The 17500-nt window shown below is 49.9% G+C and overlaps 1 protein-coding gene across 4 annotated transcripts in view; it reads left to right on the top strand.

The window, feature by feature from the left end:
• Positions 1-17500, top strand: part of abca2 (ATP-binding cassette, sub-family A (ABC1), member 2) — a 69883-nt gene that overhangs the window by 39950 nt on the left and 12433 nt on the right. For 2 of the 4 annotated variants that reach the window (XM_036527552.1, XM_036527554.1), the window contains 22 exons: positions 78-182; positions 1597-1773; positions 2054-2275; positions 2838-3190; positions 3884-4043; positions 5056-5184; positions 5639-5806; positions 5935-6031; positions 6558-6731; positions 8214-8316; positions 8866-8980; positions 9316-9506; positions 10470-10620; positions 11292-11496; positions 11848-12006; positions 12700-12880; positions 13273-13485; positions 14230-14426; positions 15246-15425; positions 15921-16126; positions 16563-16683; positions 17072-17350. In XM_036527552.1, coding sequence (XP_036383445.1) covers positions 78-182; positions 1597-1773; positions 2054-2275; positions 2838-3190; positions 3884-4043; positions 5056-5184; positions 5639-5806; positions 5935-6031; positions 6558-6731; positions 8214-8316; positions 8866-8980; positions 9316-9506; positions 10470-10620; positions 11292-11496; positions 11848-12006; positions 12700-12880; positions 13273-13485; positions 14230-14426; positions 15246-15425; positions 15921-16126; positions 16563-16683; positions 17072-17350 — 3886 coding nt within the window. The remainder of the gene's footprint in view (positions 1-77; positions 183-1596; positions 1774-2053; positions 2276-2837; positions 3191-3883; positions 4044-5055; positions 5185-5638; positions 5807-5934; positions 6032-6557; positions 6732-8213; positions 8317-8865; positions 8981-9315; positions 9507-10469; positions 10621-11291; positions 11497-11847; positions 12007-12699; positions 12881-13272; positions 13486-14229; positions 14427-15245; positions 15426-15920; positions 16127-16562; positions 16684-17071; positions 17351-17500) is intronic. The other 2 variants (XM_036527555.1, XM_036527556.1) reach the window with 2 other exon arrangements.

Raw genomic sequence — 17500 nt, forward strand, 5'->3', positions numbered from 1 at the left:
AGCCCTGCTCCTTACCACGACACCCCACTGCTGACATTGTTATCTTAATGCCCACCCCACTCCCCCCTTCTCCGCAGGTGTACAACCTCATCTTCGGCTCTTATCCGGGAGCGGGAGGGGATGGCCAAGGGAGGGTCAGAGGCACGCGGGACACTCAAAGCTCTGGGGATAAGGCACTGCAGGTGAGATCAGTCCCCAAAAAACACAGATAATCGCCTTTATCACAACGGAGCTATAACCGGGTTGGCTGATTAGGCCCTTTTCCCACTGTAGAACTGGAACCAGGCTGCCTCATTATACCTGGTTTTCAACTGCACAGCTGGAACTGGGCTGGCTCATTGCACCCCTTTCCCACTGTAGAGCTGGAACCAGGCTGGCTCATTATAAACCTTTTCCACTGTAGAGTTAGAACCAGGCTGGCCCATTATACCCCTTTCACACTATAGAGCTGGAGCCAGACTGACCTGGGCTGGAGCCAAAGCTGGCTGATCCTGGTACAGCATGATTGCCCCCCCATTGCATCATCACAGCCGAAGCAGTGGCACATGATGTCATACTGAGTGCTGTCAGTCCAGATTGAGATGACTGCCTGAACCGTGTTTGCTGTCCACTGCTGATGCATTTGGCCGTACAGCTGAAGTGCAGAAATAAAAGCATCTCACTGAATAAAAGCGTGCAGTGCATAGTCCTGAGAGAGGCATATCCCAGGGGCAAGCACACACACACACGCACGCACACACACGCACGCACACACACACGCACACACACACGCACGCACGCACACACACACACGCACGCACACACACACACACACACGCACACACGCACACACACACACACACGCACCACAGTCAGGATCAGCCGAAAATCTTTGATAAACTCACCCTGGAACACACAGGCCAGATTATGGCTGACAGCTTATTTACAAATAACGTTCTGAGTCTGCACACGAAGAACAAACTCTTCAGGCCGAGCTGATCAGTTTGTCCCCATTTTCATCTGTCCAGGTCACCGTGGTAACTGCAGGTAAAAGGTGTCTCGGGTGAGCCGGAACGTGAACCCTCTCCTTGTCGTTGTTGTTGTCTTTTTCCGTTCTTTTGCGGGGATGCTTCCCGCACTCTGATTGGCTCAGGGTTACCCTACTGTCTTTGGTGGCTGACTGCAATTCTGTGTGTTGATTCGGTAACAATAGGCATTGGTGAAGGGTGACTGTACACTGTGTTGGACAAACCACGGTCATAAAGATGATAGTTGGCCATCAGCTGTTGGGCGTTTCTGGCTTTAGGAGTCTTAGGAGGTGACACTAGGGGACACTAGGGGACCTGACACAGGCCTGCACAACAAAAAACGATAAACCACTTGGAGTAAAAAGTAAGCCAGTCAGCCTGGTTCCACCCACAGCAGTAAATGTGAAGAGTATTTCTGGAGTGGTGAGTATGAATGAAAGAGTAACAAGTTTGAAAGCTATTGTGAATGTGCTTCCCGCAACCTGTTGCTGCATTAGTACCTCGATTTGTAAGGACCTTTGTGGGTGTTTAAATTGAGAGGGTCCACGCTTGACCTCTCGAAGAGTAACAGCAGTCTCCCTGCTGTCAGGAGAAGCTGCTGGGGAGTTGGCGCAGTCTGGGTGGGGATCTGATCCACAAAGCCCTGCAGGACCCAGCCATGGCTGCCCACCGGCAGGCTCTGCTCAAACTCATGTCCCAGGCTTTAGGCCTGGCCACCGGAGGGGGAGACAAGAGCTACGATCCCCAGGGACTGCAGGAGGTGGAGGTCTGTCTGTCTCTCTGTCTGTCTCTCTGTTTATCTGTCTGTCTGTCTCTCTGTCTGAGTGCTTTCCTGTCTCTGTACTGTTTGCTATTCTTATTTTTATATATTTATAAGTTTTATATAATCCCTCTGCTTTATCAAGGTTTTACCCTTGTTTTAGATACACTTTGTTAATAGTTTGAATTCAGCCCATTGCCCATGACTTCCTCCCTAGCGGTATCAGGCTAGTTAAACCAGGTTCCCGCCTTCGTCTGGTGATTGGCGGTTGTCGCGGTGTCTCCAGGGCGCTGTGCTGACGGGCAGGGTCCTGGAGGGGCTCACCTGCGGGGAGGGCGGGGCCGCCGAGCTGAGCGAGATCTTGCAGGTGCCGGAGAAGCAGCAACCTCTGCTGAGGGCGTATCGCAGTACTGTATGCGGCGGAGGGGAGGGTCAGAGGCAGGAGAGGTTCAGCGAGATGAGCCGAGAGCTGAAGGACCAGATAGACACACAGACCATCATTGACAAGGTACTGAGACGCCTCTTACTATTATTATTATTTTTTATAGTTGTTGTTGATGTTATTACTGTTGCGACTCTTATTAATATTATCGCTGAAGCACCCCATAGAGAGAGAGGTCTCACGCCAGGATGTATTTATTTATTTATGTGATGGATGCTTTTATCTGGAGAGGCTTACACGGTTTCCATGACAGGATGCATACAGTACGAGTAGTGGGAGCAAGGGCTCAGAATAGCAAGCAGCACATCAGAGATAAAGCGTGGACATGTGACACACCAGGGCAGGGTGTGCATGGGTAGAGATACAGTGCTACATTAGACATTACACGTCGTGTTACATTACATTGGATGTGTTACATTACACCAGGTTACATTAGACATGCTATGTTACATATTACATTACGTTACACATTGGAAGTTACACCACATTACATAAGACATGTTACAGTAAACCATGTTACATCACACAGATAACTCTATGTCCCCTCCCCCCTCCCCTCCATGTGACCCCCCCCCACCCCCCACACCCGTGTGTCCCCTTCACCTCTCCTCCCCTCCCCTCCCTGCAGCTGCGTCTGGAGCAGGCCAATATCTCGGGCCTGCCCTCGCAGTCTCACCTGGGGGCCCTGCTGAAGGACCTGGCCGATGTGGAGCGGCTTCTGCGGGACGTGGACCTCCTCTCGGGATTGGCCAGACTGCTGCCCAAAGGGGCGTGCTCTGGCCACCAGGCCACACCCCCCGCCAACGCCACCGCCTGGAGCCCCAACGCCACCACCTGGGGCCCCAACACCACAGACACGCCCGGCGGGGAGGGGGACGGGGGGGTGCGGGGCGAAGCCGAGGGAGAGAACCCCCGTTCGCAGTTCTCCGCCTTTGTGCAGCTGTGGGCGGGGCTGCAGCCCATTCTGTGTGGAAACAACAGGTGAGGATGACCTGTGTTCCTGCAGTTACTGTAGGTACCGTTAGTGCTGAACTGCAGCCGTTGACTTTTTTTTCTAACCTAACGGCTGCAGGGTGACACTCAGGTTGAGGCTGCCGGTACAGTGCAGCTGGAGTGCTTAACTTGCATTTCTTGCATTGCTTGAATAGACTTTCTGCTGTATAAATGCATAAAATGTGACAGTGTGAGCTACTTACGTCATCCTGCACAAGGCCATCTGCAAAGCAAATAGGAAATATGTTGTCATGCACTAATGTAGCACCATTCGCACCTGTGTGCGTGTGTGCAGGTCTATGCGTGTGTGCGTGCGTGTGTGCGTGTGTGAGCTCACACGTGGGGAAGCAGGTGTTCTGCTACTGAACACCCGCTGAACTCGCTGGGTTGGAGTGGTAAGGATTTATTTATCAGTTTAACTGCAGCATGATTAGATTACCAGATTGAGATAGCAAGATTGGGAATTTGGCCAGGACACCAGGAAGCACCTGTATTCTCTGCCCTTAGTGCTAAGGGATCTTTAATAAAGCACAGCCAGTTAGAACATTTGTTTAACACTTATTCTGAAGGATGGTGTTGGTTAGTGCGTGTGTGCACAGGTGTGTTTGATTGGAGTGAGTATGTATATCACTCTGCTGGTCTCTGGCTCTCTCTATGGTACTTTTTCCTTTCTGCTTGCAGAATTATTGAGCCAGAGGCTCTAAAGCAAGGTAACATGAGCTCTCTGGGCTTCACCAGCAAGGAACAGCGCAACCTCGGCCTTCTGGTGCACCTGATGACTACAAATCCCAAGATCCTCTACTCTCCCATTGGCACAGATGTTGACAAGGTTATCCAGAAGGCAAGTGTTTTTTTTTCTGAATGCATTGTCTCTGTCATAGACAGACAGACACACACACACACACACACACAGTTAGCAGTACAGCATGTATTTCGAATCACTTTGAAAAGCTCTTCCTTTGTAATGTGTAGTTGTCCAACTGTTCTTCCTTAATGAAAACACTACACAGATATACAATGCAACTGTAATTAGTCTCATTAATCATACTTACTTTTGTATATTAATTATATTATTATGTTCTCAGGATAGAGCCCATGGGACAGAGCCAATGACACAAAGAGGAGAGAGGGGCTGTTTTTAAGTGCTGTCATACCAATGTCCACAGTTATTTGTATCTGACTTACTAATCACATGTATCAGTTAGCTGTTGACAAGATCTTTTGTACGGTCAGTCTGTGAATTGATTAGTTAATCAGATCCTCTGGTGACAGCCCCCTGTCCCACTGCCCACCCCTCTACAGGAGCAAAATTACCTATTGATTCCCCACATGTGGTCAGCCTGACACATCGGCTGCATATTGGCAGTCTGTCGGCAAGGGCTGGTCTGATCACAGTGTGTGGAGGGAAGGGGTGGAGTGGAGGTCGGAATGAAGCATTGGGAACCGTCAGAGAGCGCGGTAGAGAACGGTCAGAGAGGAGTGGTCAGTTAATGTATGGAGTACTCAGGGCAAGCCTTTGACTGGCTGAGAGTGGTCAGGTAGAGGTCAGTGAGACTTAGGAACAGGGAGGTCCTGAATGGTCAGTGTGAGGTATGGTCAGGGAGGTAGAACTCCAGTAGGACCAGTGCTGCTGGTTTTGAACTGTGCGTGTGTTTAGACCCCAGACCTAAAGAAACAGGTCCTCAGCCAAGCCAGGAGAACATGCTCCTGTCACTCAGGTCCTGTAGTTACCATCTTTCATACCACTCCATTAGATGCACTTTTGTACCTGTGCTTCATAAGTCACCATGTAGGTCGAAAAGAGCATCTGCTGAATGTCAAAATGTAATGTCAGTCTCTGCTGCCCCCTACAGGCCAACGAGACCTTTGCGTTTGTGGGGAATGTGACACACTACGCCCGCGTGTGGCTCAACATTTCCGCCGAGCTCCGGGCCTTCCTGGAGGAGGGCAAGCTGCACAACCACATGGCCTGGCTGCAGCAGGTAAGGGGGCGGGGCCAAGAGGAGGTCTGCTGGGATTGGCCAGGCTGTGATTCTGCAGGATGCACCTGGAAGGTGGACCGGGGTTCACCTGGAGCTTGATACTCGACCAGTCAGAGGTGGATTTGTGTTCATCTGTGGCTGTCAGCTTGTGGAGTCCCAGGATCCATTCTGACAAGCAACGTTTTTTTGTTTTCAGAAACTTGACTGGATTTCACAGAGAAGCTGGGCTTTAATAGCTGGAGCTATCTAGTGCGCTGGATATGCCTGAATAAACTGGGTGTGGCAGGACTGAACAGCACTGTTGCGCCTTACTGTCCTGTTTTTGTACAGATAGTTACGCAGCGGAGTGTATCTTCAAAGCTGAAATATGAGTTTAATGAAATAAATGTTAAAAGTCATGTATTGCCTTGGACTGTGATTGACGGTTTAGCCGTGCTTGTCGGTTGTCCCGCAGTTGACCTCTGACCTGCGCAGACACCCTGAGTTGCTGAACGCCTCGGACAGCGAGCTGATGCGCAGCCTGCTGGAAGGGAACTTCACCCTGCCCAACGCCACCACCCTGCTGGAGCAGCTGGACACCATCGACAATGCCGCCTGCGGCTGGACGCACTTCATGTCAAAGGTCAGACTACGTGACTCAAGGCCTGCTGGGAAATGTATTCATCTGTAAGATGCCCGGAGAACTCCAGTCGGGAGGTGTGGTAAAACCTGTTGTTTTCTGCCTGCCTCTCTTTTTTGTGGCCATCTCAGGTCAGCGTGGACATCTTCAAAGGCTTCCCTGATGAGGAGAGCATTGTCAACTACACTCTGAACCAGGCCTACCAGGACAACGTGTCTGTGTTTGCCAGTGAGTAATGATCCTACACCTTAATTACTTTACTTTTATTAGATTATCATATGCCCTTAGCCATAGCAAAACAGAGCTTACACTTTAACACATTACCCTTTGATACAGCAGGGCATCTTACTGAACCACTTCAGCTGATATGCCTTTTTACTCCCAGGCTACATCAGCACACACCACTTCCATCTGGAATTACACTGCCATCTAGTGCTGTGGCAGTGGTATGTCTGTCACGACAGAAAACGGGACCGCCACAGATACTCAATTTACTGAACAGGCAATCACCTCTGCATTTCCGAGATCCAGTTTGTAATGGGGGCATCAGGTGCCAGCTATGGATGTTCTATCTGAAACCCCGCCTTTTTACGAAGAGGCATCAAAATAGGTCACTTCTTGAACTATGACAACGAGAATTTTCGGTGTGGACACAGTGGAGCTGAGTTTCTCTTCAGTAAATAGAGTATCTTTTGTAGCACAAGGTTAAGTTGAATGAGGAACTCATTACACCCCCCCCCCCCCCCCCCAACAGGTGTGATTTTCCAGACCAACAAGGATGGCTCCCTGCCCGCCCATGTCCTTTACAAGATCCGCCAGAACTCCAGCTTCACCGAAAAGACCAACGAGATCCGCCGGGCTTACTGGCGTCCCGGGCCCAACACCGGGGGAAAGTTTTACTTCCTGTATGGCTTCGTGTGGATCCAAGGTAGGCAAGTGCCTTCAAACACTGTGACTCTGGAGACACACCTCTGCACTGCGATCGCTGTGTATGCAACCACTGATCCAAATCACAGCCTCCTGCAGGTGAACACAGAGAGTCAGTACAGAGCATGGTCACACTTTGCACTTAATTGTCATTTCAAGTTGTCATATAAGCTGTTTGTAAGGATAAAAATGTGTTTAAACTTTTAACGTATTTTTAACACTTTTAACATGCACGCATTCAAATTACAGAATTTCAAATTACAAAATGGGTCATATCACTCTGTAACAGCAGTCAAAGTTCTGCAGATGCTTATGAATGCTATATAATGGAGTAATGCCTTGCTGAAGGTATTATATGCATGTTATTAAGGCCTTATGAAGCTACACTTAACGTACAGGAAACAGATGGTTTAAGTGAGGCACATTCATGCTCTGTGTGCCAATTTAGAGCTGCATTATTCTCAGCAGGAATTCAAACCTTAGGGGCTTGTGTGGTGGGATTCAGAATTTCAGAATGAAGTGCTTTGCCAGCTGAGTAAAAGGCCAAACTGCATGCAGACATCACGGCCACAGGCTGGTATCAGAAGCATTATAAAATAGAATTGATGCATTTAGGTACACTGGAGGTGTTTTCTTCCTTTGACATCGACTACTTCTGATGCTCTTCTTCACTGACCTGAATAGGAGATAGTCAGACCTTGAGTCTTCCTGTGAGAGACGGACTGGACTTGTCTTGTCATTTCAGTATACGCACACACACACACACACAAACACATATACGCACATATACACATATACATACATACACACACACACAGACACACATACACATATACACACACAAACACTCACATGTATACACACACATATTCTCACATACACACACATATCCTCATATACACACACACACACATAAATACAGACACAAACAAGTTAAAAGCATTCCGGCAGCAACTGCCATAGCATATAGCAGGAAGGAGTTTAGCACTAAATAACTCGTATTGCGCATTGTGACAGAGGCCTATTTTGGTGGTGTTTTTAAAAAGATGAGCAGGGCTTGCCCTGGACCGTACCCTGAGTGCTTCTCTTGGAAAGGACCGTGTTCTTGTGTGGGTGCCAACACAAACTGTAGGGTAAGCACTCCGCGTGAATAAGAGCTTGTTAAACTCAGAGAGGCAAAGAAGGGCCGTGCTGTGCCAGCCTTCACATTTGAGCCTTATGAAATACTTTTCACTGCTGCTGCGTTACAGCGGAACACTAATTAAAATATGCGATCAAGTACCTTTCTCTAAAGACTGGTCCAAAATGGGGGGGCGACCCCAGTAATGTAGAAACCCGCTGCCACAAATCAGTATGTGACAGCTTACACCCCTGGCTGTGAAGCTGAAGTTCTGGTACTGGGAGTCATTTGACTGAGTGAATAAGAGAATGAATGAATGAATGAATAAATGAATGAATGAATGACATTGTTTTGTTTCCACAGATATGATAGAGAGGGCCATCATCAACACCTTTGTGGGACATGATGTTGTGGAGCCTGGCAACTATGTCCAGATGTTTCCATACCCCTGCTACACCCGAGACGAGTAAGTCCTGACCTCTCTCTTTTTCTCTCTGTTATTCTATAACTCTGTCTCTCTATCGTTCTTACCATCTGTCTGACTCTGAGCATTTCTCTGTCTCTGTCTTTATCTTTTAATCTTCCAACACCTGTCTTCCTGTCTTATTATCTCTCTATTGGGCTCTCCACAGTCCCTTTACGCTTTTTTGCAAACTAAGACTTTTTTTTATTTGCTGTCATTCTTGGTCTCTTTATCCACTGTTTTCTTCCTCGCCAGGGCTAAAATTTCTGCACATTGTAGGAGTCTCTCTTTTATTCTGTCCTCCTCTCTCTTGTCTACTGCTCTGGTCCCAGGGTAATACCAGAGACCATCTACCACTATTGAGAACATATTCCTTCCTGTTTCAGATAAGGAGTTCCTGTAGCTGTTTATGTTGTTTAACCAGTGGTGTTCCACTGATGGAACTGTAGGTTCAGCAGAGGAAGGAGGGACCTTTGAATATGAAGTATACCTATTTGTGCCTCTTGACTTTCCATTGTCTGTGGTAACATTCTGTTTGTGCCCCCTCTCCAGCTTCCTGTTTGTGATCGAGCACATGATGCCTCTCTGCATGGTGATCTCCTGGGTCTACTCGGTGGCCATGATGATCCAGCACATAGTGGCGGAGAAGGAGCACCGCCTAAAAGAGGTCAGACTTAGGGCTGTGTGTGTGTGTGTGTGTGTGTGTGTGTGTGTGTGTGTGTGTGTGTGTGTGTGTGTGTGTGTGTGTGTGTGCGTGGTTTTGTCTGTGGGTGTGGCATAGTGTATATTTGTGTGTTGTTTTATGTGCTGGTAAGTTTTGTGTGTGTGTGTGTCTGTGTGTCCATAGCAAGGCATTGCTGATGTCTGATGGCTGTATTCAGCTGTGCTCAGGTGTAAGGTATTCAGTTGTAAGGTATTCGTTTTCTCAGACGAAATATACATTCAGTCCTTGGTATTTGCCATATATATATTTTCTGTGTCCCGGGGACACCCCTCTCTCAGGTGATGAAGATGATGGGTCTGAACAACGTGGTCCACTGGGTGGCCTGGTTCATCACGGGCTTCGTCCAGCTGTCTATCTCGGTGACCGCGCTGACCGCCATCCTCAAATACGGCAAGGTGCTGCTGCACAGCGACCCCTTCATCATCTGGCTCTTCCTCACCGTCTACGCCATCGCCACCATCATGTTCTGGTAACATCGCCCTTCTCCTGACCCAGCCGCCATGGCGACCAGACATTCTGGGGCTATCAGTCTTGCCCCACTCCTGGCTTGCCTCACATGTGACTACTTACACCATATTACCGGTTCCAGGCGTACCTCCTGCCAAATAATGACAAATGTGGGGAGCGACTAATGCCCTGGGACATGAAGTAGGATTTGTTAGCTTCTTATGTTAAGGAGAAGCTGTAAAGTCACTGTAGTATACCAGCAGACATGGAGCCCTACAGGTAGTTTGCTACCGCTGTATAACTGACTAGTTAGCTGTCCAGCTGCCCACAATTAACCTAGCTAGTGAGCATATGTACATGTAGTAAGTGAACAAGTTATTTATTCTTTGATTTGCAGTAATATTATGATGAGAAGTAAAAAACAATGCAGTATTGGTGTAGACCTGTGTGTGACAAAGAACTAGGACCATTTCTTTCAGCCACTGGGAGCTGAAATGTCACGTTTCTCCAGAATTATGAGCCGCTGTGACATTTTAAAACTGACTTTGGAGCAGAGGAACCGACAGACAGTGAAGCCGATTTGATTGCAGGGACCTTTATATTGTCACCTCATGTCACAGTCCGTATCTTTCTCTGTCAGATCCCCGCGCACAGACTGGGGTTTAACACCCTGCCGGTGTTGACACAGTCAGTGTGTTTGCCACTGTGCTTCTTGGTACCAAAATTCAATTTCAGACAAGCTTTATTGGCATGACCGCGAAGATGTACAGTGTTGCCAAAGCAATTTTCAGATAAATATGCAAAAAAATGACAATGGACCAAAAAATACGCACACACACATACACACAAACAGAAACACACATACATATGTTTGTTTAAATTTATACAGTTACTGTGCAGATGCTTCCTGCCCATTGTCTCTCAGGCTGTGGGACTCCGATAGGTACCATCTCAGTCTCGTCTTCTCCCCTTGTTTCCCTTGTAGCTTCCTGGTGTCTGTGATCTACTCCAAGGCCAAGCTGGCGTCAGCCTGTGGCGGGATCATCTACTTCCTCAGTTATGTGCCCTACATGTATGTGGCCATCCGGGAGGAGGTGGCCCACGACAAGATCACCGCCTTCGAGAAGTGCATCGCGGTAAGCCACGCCCTCTCCCTCAGCCACACCCAGACACATCACGCTTGGCTGTGTTTGTATGAGCTTACTCATGCACTGTGTGTGTTGGAGGGAGTGCATGTTTAGTAGCAATGGGATGTCGTGAACTCTTGATCGCTGACTCGTATGGAGTTGTTCTTCATAGCACAACACCTTGATTGGTTCAAATTTATGAGTCACTGGTTGCACATTATAGCTTCCCCCCATTTTTGGGCTCCATACAAGGTGTGTGACATGTTGTGTGTGTTTGTGTGAGAGTGTGCGTGTGTTTATGTGCGTGTTTCTCTGTGCATGCTGACACATGTATGTTTTGTTTATTTGTGTTTGTTTGTTATTGGGATGGATTCCATGTTTCTGCTCCTGCAGTCATGTTTTAATCTGTGTTTTAACCTTGCGGCAGTGTAGCATAGTGGTAAGGAGCTCGTTACTGAAAGATTGCTGCTTCAGTTCCCCACTGGGGCACTGCTGCTGTGTACAATTGGGCAAGGTGCTTAACCCGCCATTGCCTCAGTAAATATCAAGCTGTATCATGGATAACATTGTAAAATTGTAACCAATGTAAGTCTTTTTGGATAAGAGTGTATGCTACGTGTAAAACGGAGATGTAATGTGACCAAAATGGGCTCCCCTCCCTCTCCTTTTCTCCCTTTCAGTCCCTGATGTCCACCACTGCCTTTGGTCTCGGTTCTAAGTACTTTGCCCTCTATGAGGTCGCTGGAGTGGGCATCCAGTGGCGCACTATCAACCAGTCGCCAGTAGAGGGCGATGATTTCAATCTGCTGCTGTCTATGGTGATGCTGATCATCGATGCCAGTGTGTACGGAGTGCTCACCTGGTACATTGAGGCAGTGCACCCAGGTAAGCAGCGTCACACACCTGATTCCTGCTGTCCCAACTCACGGTGCCAGCTCCAAACAGCCAAACCCAAATGCTGTCTCGTATACCACCCTTTTGTCCTGGTGAATCGATGCTTTTAGTCAATCAATACTTTCAATCTCGTACTCTGGTTTGCTCCTGTTTTTCATTACATTTTTTCCCTTCAGTATTGATGAATTGCTTGACTTTTTTGTATTTCCATGTTAAGACAGTTTGTTTTCCCCTGGGTCCCTGTGGGAAATTAGAAATAGAAATTGAAAAGACTGTAATGTATAACCACAGATTTAAAAGGCTTGCAGTCACTAACACTGTTTGTTTCTTGCCCCCCAACAGGAATGTATGGTCTGCCCCGGCCTTGGTACTTCCCCTTGCAGAAATCCTATTGGCTGGGCAGTGGGCGGGTGGAGACGTGGGAGTGGCCTTGGGGAGGAGGAGCCAGGCTCAGTGTGATGGAGGAGGACCAGGCCTGTGCCATGGAGCACCGGCGATCAGGTGAGTGCCACCTGTCTGTCATCCGGTCACACACCAGCCGGGGTCTGCACTTCTGCCATCACGGTTTATCGCCGTGGTGTCCCCACCAGAACTGCGAGTTTCTGGTCTTCACTCCTGCTCTGAGATAAGTGACTTGTTGGGAGTCATTGATTGGATGACAGCTTGAATCACCTTCTGACCCTGGTATCTGTTCACTGATTAAAATCCGTCTCTTAGAAAGCTTCAACACTGTGGGTCCTTGGACACCTTCTTACAGTGACCCTCCTCTGTGAGCACATCTTACATTGAATGTTTGTTCATCAAAATGTGTTGATGATGTGGTATTTTTTACACTGTGTGCTGAGGCCAGTATTACATACGAGCAAACACTATCAACACAAGGTCCATGAGCACAAGACAATTTTTACCTTACGAGAAATGGAACAGATCTGTGTGACTGTGTAGTTGGGAAAGTTGAATGGCAATTTTAGGGAGTGGTTTTTTTATTTGTTAACCTAGCCAAAGTAGCCTTTGAGACTGTAAGCCTTGTCACAGTCATAGGTTATTCCCAGTATAGGCTTTTAGTGGGATCTACAGTTTGGACATGTATACAGCCCATGTATACTGTTCCATAAAAAGGCTGGGGTTTTGTGGAGTGCAAGTACGCGTGGATGTCTGATGGTGTGGCTTCTCTTTCTCTCTGTCTCCCCCCAGAGGAGACTCGAGGTATTGAAGAGGAGCCCAGTCACCTGCCTCTGGTGGTGTGCATAGACAAACTGACTAAGGTGTATAAGACAGGCAGCAAGCTGGCCCTCAACAAGCTGAGCCTGAACCTGCATGAGAACCAGGTGCTCTCCTTCCTGGGACACAACGGCGCTGGCAAGACCACCACCATGTGAGAGACAGCGACGTGTGTGCGCGTGTGTGTGCGCGTGTGTGTGCGCGTGTGTGTGTGTGTGCGCCCGTGTGTGTGTGCGCCCGTGTGTGTGTGCGCACGTGTGTGTGTGTGCACGTGCGTGTGTGCACGTACGTGTGTGCGCGCGCGTGTGTGTGTGTGTGTATGCGTGTATGTGTGTGTATGAGTCTCTATGAGTGCATCTGTGTGAAGTGTGTCAAAGTTTGTCAGTATGTTTGTGTGTGTCTGTATGTCTGTGTATGTCTGTATGTCTGTGTCTGTGTGTACATATGTTGTTTCACCGAATCCATTAACAAAATGCTAATTTTTTAATGATAATCCTAAACAGTCATAAATCAATTCAATCCTGACTCCCCTCCTTCTCTACCCAGGTCCATCCTGACCGGCTTGTTCCCGCCCACCTCCGGCTCCGCCACCATATACGGGCACGACATCCGGACGGAGATGGAGCGGATCCGCCAGAACCTGGGGATGTGTCCGCAGCACAACGTCCTGTTCGACAAGCTGAGTGTGGAGGAGCACCTGTGGTTCTACTCCCGGCTCAAAGGGATGGCCGAGGAGGACATCCGCAAGGAGATGGACAAGTAGGTACCGCCGAACTGCGTATGCGCACCATACACCACCAAACGGCAAAGCCGCTGCGCACAAAACAGCGGCCCACATCCACGGCCACGCACAGGTGCACCGGACGTCAGGGCCGCGTGTGTCAGTACTGCCTCGTCCCGTGCTGATTCAGGCAGACTGGACCCACACGGCTGACACAGTGCAACACGACGCAGTGTGATTTCACGTGATTTTATACGGCGCTCTTCATGAAAGCAGCTCAAGGTGCTTCACAAAAACATAAATTCATAAAAATGTGTAGCAGATTGAAGTGCAGCTGTGAGAAGCAGCGAAAGTAGGTAAGGTTTCAGTCCATATTTATAAGCAGTGGTTGCAGCTCTGCTTCTGGTATGGGTCTGGCCAGAGTGCAGAGCAGCTAAAAGCTCCTCTCCCGGAGCTTCTGTTTTTATGCAGCTGTGAGGAATTATGAGTAGATCAGCTCTTTCTGAGCACAGAGTATTACTGGGCTTATATTCACTCTGATCCTGAATTGCACTGAGGTCCAAGTCCATGAAGGACCCCATACATAGTGGATAAGGTCTGATGTGGATTGAGGCACATTGATGTGGATCCACACTGTGTGAACGAGCCTTAAATGTGAGTGAGCGGTGGAGTGGAGCAGGACTGGGTGCAGGTACCTGAGCTCCCGAGCTGAAAGCGGGAGGCCGCTGTCTCTGCGCGTGGACCGGCCGTGCTGTGAGCGTGTGCGCTTTCCGTGTCCTCAGGATGATCGTGGACCTGGAGCTGTCCAACAAGCGGCACTGCCTGGTGCAGACGCTGTCAGGGGGCATGAAGAGGAAGCTCTCGGTGGCCATCGCCTTCGTCGGGGGGTCCCGTGCCGTCATCCTGGACGAGCCCACCGCCGGCGTCGACCCCTACGCCCGCCGGGCCATCTGGGACCTCATCCTCAAATACAAGCAAGGTGAGGCGGGGAGGGGCTGCAGTGGGGGCATTCGGAACAGTCAGCTGCCGGCCGGTTCTGCCGGGACGGCCGGTGCCGGCACACAGTGTGCCGATGGGGGGAAGGACAGAACGCCCCTCTCTCTCTTTTGTCCTTTTTTATTGGATTTGATCCTGACGTGCGCCGGTCTTTACGCTACCGAGAGGCATTAATAATGAAGATAAACGCTATGCGTCATCCCCAAATCTGTTGTGATATTTTGTTTTTAGAATGATCTTGGGGGAGAGCTCCCTGTGGACCTCCCTGTAATGCAGCACAGTCTCTGTCCTCTGCATCTGTGTCTCCCTTTGTCCTTCTCCCTCCATCGCTCTCTCATGCTGTCTCGCCTCACATACCTCTCTCTTTCTCTCACTTTCTCTCCTTCTCACCCTCTGTCTCTCATCCCCCCATCCCTCCACTCTCTTACTCTCCCTTCACTGTGGATCTTTCTATCCCTCCCCACTCCCCCCTTTTGTATCTCTCTGTACCTCTTTCTCTCTCTCTTATTCTGTCCCTCTCTCTCCTTCTCTCTCTCTCTCTCCCTCTCTCTCCCTCCCCCTCTCTCTCCCTCCCTCGCTCTCTCTCTCTCTCTCTCCCTCCCTATCTCTCTCTCTCTCTCTCCTTCTCTCTCTCTCTCTCCCTCTCTCTCCCTCCCCCTCTCTCTCCCTCCCTCACTCTCTCTCCCTCCCTATGTCTCTCTCTCCCTCTCCCCCCCCTCCCTCCCTCTCTCCCTCTCTCTCTCTCTCCGTCTCTCTCTCTCTCTCTCCCATCCTCTCTCCGTCCCTCTCCCTCTCTCTCCAGGTCGCACTATCCTGCTGTCCACGCACCACATGGACGAGGCTGACCTGCTGGGCGACCGCATCGCCATCATCTCCCACGGCAAGCTCAAGTGCTGCGGCTCACCGCTCTTCCTCAAGTCCACCTACGGAGACGGCTACAAGCTGACGCTCGTCAAAAAGCAGAGTGACTCCCAGGGCGCCGGTCAGTGCGGCCGACCGCTCCGCCTCATCCTTCTCTGTCCCTCACGGTCGCAGTCACAGTTACGATGACGTCTCATCACGTCACTTTGTCTCGTACCTTGAGCAGTGTGTTTTTCCATCCTCCACCTCACCTGCGATTCCTCTCTTCCTGTTCCTTATACTCTCTCACTCCTCTCTCTCCTTCTGTCTCTCCCTGTATTGCTCTCCTTCTCTTTCTCTCCCTCTGTCTCACTCCATCTCTCTCCTCTTGCAGTAAATAGCAAATAATTTGCATGACTTTAAACATACATGTGTCACGATTGGCACTTTGCCAAAATAATGAGACTGAAAACCTCATATTATTGTGCTTTGTTGTTTTGTTTTTTCAGTTGTGCTTTTTCTTTTTTCGTGCCTTTTTCATTTTTACTCTTCTTTGAAAGACATGCTCTTTTTAATAAACGTTAAGGAGCTTTTAAAAGTCAGTCCTCTTTCTCTCGCTCTGTCTCTGTGTGAACAGCAGACCCGGGCAGCTGCCCCACCTCCGCCCTCTCTCCCTCCTCTGCGCCCCCCTCTTCTCTGTCTCCCTGCTCCGAGGCCCACGTCACGCAGTTCATCCGGCAGTTTGTGGCGTCCTGCATGCTGGTGTCCGACTCCAACACGGAGTTGTCCTACATCCTGCCCTCCGAGGCGGTGAAGAAGGGCTGCTTCGAGAGGCTCTTCCAGGTACACACAGTTGTGGGGCGGAGAGATGGGTTGGCCACGGTTTGGGTGTTGATGGGGGGTAGGGAGAGAGGGCAACGCTGGGGTTGGTCAGAGGCTGGGAGGGAGAAGGAAACACTGAGGTTGCGACAGAGAGGGGGATTATGGGAAGGGGGTAAGGGCAGACAGAGAGGGGGATTATGGGAAGGGGGTAAGGGCAGACAGAGGGGGATTATGGGAAGGGGGGAAGGGCAGACAGAGGGGGATTATGGGAAGGGGGTAAGGGCAGACAGAGAGAGGGGGAGGTTGAGGTGATGTAGGTGAGAGTACCAGGTCTTTGTGTCATTCCCATTTGGACATGATCACTTCCATCATTATGAGTTCTGTGGTCTCCCTTGACGTCAGAATGGTTCAGACGCTGTTGTCAGTGTGGTCACTCAGTGGCGTATGTCTGTCTCAGGCCCTGGAGCAGAGTCTGGACAGCCTGGCTCTCACCAGCTTCGGGGTGATGGACACCACTCTGGAGGAGGTCTTCCTCAAAGTGTCCGAGGAGGACCAATCTCTGGAGAACAGCGATGCTGGTAAGGCGGGATGGCATCCCCACACACCCCAACACGCTCTTACAACCCAACACAACTTAGCATGCTCTAACAACCCAACACAGCCCAATACAGCCCAACAAGCTCTAACAACCCAACATACCCCAACACACCCCTACACAACCTAACACATCTTAACAGCAGGGTGGTTAGGATGTGGTTTTATCAGCCTGACTGTAAGACTGATGGGGGTGAGAGGAGTTAAAAAGCTTGCAGTCACTCACACTGCCACTCACTCCATGCCTCTCAGAGACAGGAAGCATCTCGTGTTTGGCCAGAGGCTTCTCTGAAGTCTGTGCTTTTGACCCAGTGCTTGTGATCATGTGCTCCCCGGTGGTAATCCCACCCCCCCCCCTCCCCACCCCTGCAGACATGAAGGACTCCCCCGGGTCCTCGGTGGGCAAGCCCCCGTCCTGCCCGGCGGGGCTGCAGTGTGAGGGGCAGCCAGCAGGGGGCGTGGTGAGGCCGGAGGTGGAGCTCAGTAACCTGGTGATGTGCTCCCAGCTCAGCCAGAGCCAGGGCTCCCTGCGGTCCTCCTCCTCCCTGGGCTCCGTCCGTGGGGACGAGGGGGGGCTCTACGCCGACTTCTACGGAGACTACTGCCCCCTCTTCGACAACGGCCAGGACCCCGACTCTGCCAGTCTGCAGGGTGAGAGGACTGTCTGTATAAGACTTTATAAGTGTTTTATGCACCTTTAGAAAGCTGTATAAGTCTTTATAAATGTTTATACGCCTTTAGAAATTTTATATGTCATTTGAAACCCTTATAAGCCTTTATAAGATTTCAGTGAGCGTGACG

The sequence above is a fragment of the Megalops cyprinoides genome, chromosome 4 (assembly GCF_013368585.1).
Source record: "Megalops cyprinoides isolate fMegCyp1 chromosome 4, fMegCyp1.pri, whole genome shotgun sequence".
NCBI lineage: Eukaryota > Metazoa > Chordata > Actinopteri > Elopiformes > Megalopidae > Megalops > Megalops cyprinoides.